Source organism: Eimeria tenella, genomic scaffold (genome assembly GCF_000499545.2).
Source record: "Eimeria tenella Houghton genomic scaffold, Eth_scaff4572, whole genome shotgun sequence".
Lineage (NCBI taxonomy): Eukaryota > Apicomplexa > Conoidasida > Eucoccidiorida > Eimeriidae > Eimeria > Eimeria tenella.
Window position 1 is genome coordinate 1 of NW_013545503.1, and position 3887 is coordinate 3887.

The following is a 3887-nucleotide window of genomic DNA, read 5'->3' on the forward strand; positions in this document are numbered from 1 at the left end:
AGCTGCTGCTGCTGCGGGCACGCTGCTGGAGAGCAGGCGAGACACAGCAGCAGCAGCAGCAGCAGCAGCAGCAGCAGCTGAAAACAGTGCAGCACAAACAAATGCAGCCCTCACAGCTCGCATGCAGAGACGCAGAGACTGCAGCAGGCAGTTCAACAAGGGGCCCTTGGGCTGCCCGGACTGGGAAGACTCGTCCCCCAGTAAACCCTAAACCCTAAACCCTAAACCCTAAAGCGTAAGGCCGGAAGCCCAGTCAGGGATCACTGCGTCTTCCAGCTGGCTGAGGAAGTCGTTGTTGCCACAGAGGTTGGGGTAGAGTCACGACGTAGGGTTTAGGGTTTAGGGTTTAGGGTTTAGGGTTTTGTCTGCTCCGCAGTGCGTCAATTGGAAAACGCGCAGCCAGGAGAGAGTTTTGAGGGTTTGGCCCACAGCGTCAACAACACGTATTTGTTGCTGCTGGACCATGCGCAGCTTGTGAGCGGCGTCGCGGACCCTAAACCCTAAACTAGGGTTTAGGGTTTAGGGTTTGGCTTTTGCAGCTTAGGTTGGGGTTTGCGGTAGAGACGGGATTGCTTCGAGCCTAGTGTTTGGTGGTTTTCCTACAGCATTCAGCGCTGGCGCCTTCGCACAAGAGTAGCTCTGAGCTAGGGTTTAGGGTTTAGGGTTTGGGGTTTAGGGTTTAGGGTTTGTGTGGTTCAGTACTTCTTGGATACTCACGAGTCTTGGCTGCCTTCGTTCACAGCTGAGGACGGCTTGGTCCTGAACAGCTACGTGCCTTCCATGCTGGTGAGCCATTGTAGGGTTTAAAGTTTAGGGTTTAGGGTTTAGGGTTTAGGGTTTAGGGTTTAGGGTTTAGGTTTAGTTCAGTGGAGGTGCGCCCCACGGCAGCGTCAGCACCCGTCCCTCTTCTCAGACACTATTAGGCTAATCAGCAGCAGCAGCAGCAGCACAGCAGCAGCACAGCAGCACAGCAGCACAGCAGCAGCAGCCCAGCAGCAGCCCCCCTGCAGTAGCCCCAGCCCCCCCTCCCCAGAGCAGCAGCAGCAGCAGCAGCAGCAGCAGCAGGTCTCCCAGAGCAGCTCGAGCGACGGCGAAAGCGCCAGCAGCAGCACGCGCTGCCCCTCCGCAGCAGCAGCAGCAGCTGCAGCAGCTGCTGCTGCTTGTGCTGCAGCGAGTGCCGGTCTCTGGCCCGCGAGTCCGCTTTTCTTTTTCCATTCCGGAAAAAGGGAGGTTTGCGCTGCTGCTGCTGAACGGAGACGGACTGGACTTGAAGCTGCAGGGGACTGTCTCCTTTTGGGGGCCGCAGCAGCAGCACTTGTCGCTGGAGCAGCAGCTGCTGCCGCAGGCTGCGCAGGCCCTCATGGCCCTCAACCTCCTCGCGTAAACCCTAAACCCTAAACCCTAAACCCTAAACACGAGGCCGCATGGAGGGCCGTGCTGCACGCGGCGCGGGCGCGAGGCGCCGCCGCGCGGACTGCAGGGGCGCTGCAGAGCCGCGGGAGGGCGTTGAGGGTTTAGGGTTTGGGGTTTAGGGTTTAGGGTTTAGGGTTTAGGGTTTGTGTTTCTCAGGGCTATGGTGTTGTGCGTGTGCCAACTGAGTCTGTGGAGAGGAAGAAATGGTTTTGTTTCTTTTTTATTTATTTTTTATTTCTTTCTTGCTGCTCTCGCGTTTGGACTGGACTGGAGACAAGCTGCCATTGTCCAAACCACCGGAAAGAGACCCGCGGCCCTTTGGTGAGGGTTTAGGGTTTAGGGTTTAGGGTTTAGAGTTTAGAGCTTGGGGGTTGGGGTTTGGGGTTTAGGGTTTTCTAGGGTGTAGGGGTAGGATGAGGGGTTAGACTGGAGACAAGCTGCCAATGGCCAAACCACCGGAAAGAGACCCGCAGCCGTCTGGTGAGGGTTTAGGGTTTAGGGGTTAGAGTTTAGGGTTTGGGGTTTAGGGTTTAGGGTTTAGGGGTTAGTAGGGTTTAAAGAGTTTAGGGGTAAGACGTTCGAGTGGAGACTGGAGACCAACTGCTATTGTACAAGCCACGGGGAGGAAACCCGCGGCCGTCTCGCCAGGGTTTAGGGTTTAGGGTTTAGGATTGGGGGGTTAGGGTTTAGGGTTTAGAGCTTAGGGTTTAGGGTTCTGGGTTTAGTAGGGCTCTGGAATCAGGGTTTAGGGATTAGACTGGAGCCAAGCAGCTATTATAGAAGCCACGGGAATAGGACCAGTGGCGGTCAGCAGCAAGGGTTTAGGGCTTAGGGTTTAGGGTTTAGGGTTTAGGGTTTAGGGTTTGCGTTGTTTTTGCAGGGTGGCGTCCCGTCTGATGCGGAAGCTGCAGGACGTGCTGCAGCTGCTGGTCTTCATTTTTGTCTCTCTAGGTAATTTTTTTCAGGGTTTAGGGTTTAGGGTTTGTTCAATTTCAAAGCAATTTAAATTTTATAATTTAATAGTTTTAGCATTTTATAACTTTTAAATTCATACAGACAAAAGAAGCAGCAGCAAACGTTTTGCTGCTGCATCTGGCTGCTGCTGCATCTGGCTGCTGCTCCCTCCCCACGCTGGGGGGCCCCCAAGCAGCATCAGGGGCCCCCCGGGGACCACCCGGGGGCCCCCCAGGGCCCCCCGGGGGCCTTCCAGGGGCCCCCCGGGGGCCCTCCAGGGGCCCCCCGGGGGCCCTTCAGGGGCTCCCCTCCAGCACCTGGGGCCCCCAGGGCCCCCGAAGCATTTAGGGGCCCCGCAGGGGGCCCCTAGGGGACCCCAGGCATCTCTAGGGGGCCCCCAGGGGCCCCGAAGTATCTGGGGGGTGCCCCCCCAGGGGCCCCCAGGTATCTCGGGAGGCCCCAGGGGCCCCCAAGCAGCACTTGAAGGGCCCCCAGGGGCCCTCGAAAGGGTTTAGTGGGAACTTTAGGAGCTCCAGGGGGCCCCCGAGTGGCCCCCAGCATCGCGGGGGGGCCCCCTAAGGGCCCCCAGGAGGTTTATGTGGACCTCTGCTGGACCCTAGGGTTTCAAAAGGGTTTTGGGGGCTCCTGAGGGTTTAGAAGGGTTTGAGGGGTCCTCTAGGGTTTAAGAGGGTTTTGGGGGGTTTTATGCGGGTTTGCGAATATCATTTTGTGTTTCGAACGGTCAATTGCCGTTTTTTAGGGTTTAGTGTTTAGGGTTTAGGGTTTAGGGTTTGGGCGCTGCTGCTGCAGGCTTCCGCATAGTGCGGCAGCGGCTGTCCCGGCTGGAAATTCAGTTTGTTGCAGGGCTTGGAGTCATATCTCTCTATTTGGGGGTTTTCGAAGTGCTGCTGGGGGGTTTCCAGGTAAACCCTAAACCCTAAACCCTAAACCTTAGTGCTAGAGCCTAAACCCTACACGCTGAACCCTAGACCCCAAACCCTACGCGCTGACGCCCGCTTCGGGTCAGGGTTTTGCATATGTGAAATTCGCTCAAGACAAGCTAGGGTTCAGGGTTTAGGGTTTAGGGTTTCGGGTTTTCTTTCGTGTTTCTACCATCGGGATTGTTTCTAATTTCTAATTCTGCATTATCTTTTTCTAAAAATTTGTCTCACCTTTTGCTGCTGCTGACTATCTAAATTAAAACTTCCATGAATATCCTAAACCCTAAACCCTAGAAAATGATTATCAAAACCCTAGGGCCCCCCAAAACCCTTTTTAAAACCCTAGGGGGCCCCCAGGACTCCTTTTGGCTTCTTAGGGGGCCCCCAGGACTCATTCAAGCATTAGGGGCCCTCCCAGTACCCTTTTAAAACCCGGGGGGCACCCAAGACCCTGGGGGCCCTCGAGACCCTGGGGCCCCTTGGGGGCCCCTTTTGGGTGGGGGAGAAAAGCAGCAAAGAGCAGCAGCAGCAGCAGCAGCAGCAGCAGCAGCAGCGCTGGGGTGTACGTACATCCGGTGT

At 56.2% G+C, this 3887-nt stretch overlaps 1 protein-coding gene across 1 annotated transcript; it reads left to right on the forward strand.

The window, feature by feature from the left end:
• Positions 1-121: 121 nt before the first annotated feature.
• On the forward strand, positions 122-3308 carry ETH_00043120 (uncharacterized protein; the record flags this gene model as incomplete). Its single annotated transcript, XM_013380199.1, has 7 exons — positions 122-200; positions 377-474; positions 700-786; positions 1172-1380; positions 1570-1734; positions 2294-2364; positions 3178-3308. The coding sequence occupies 7 exons, from the start codon at positions 122-124 to the stop codon at positions 3306-3308; spliced, it is 840 nt and encodes a 279-aa protein (XP_013235653.1).
• Positions 3309-3887: the final 579 nt, after the last annotated feature.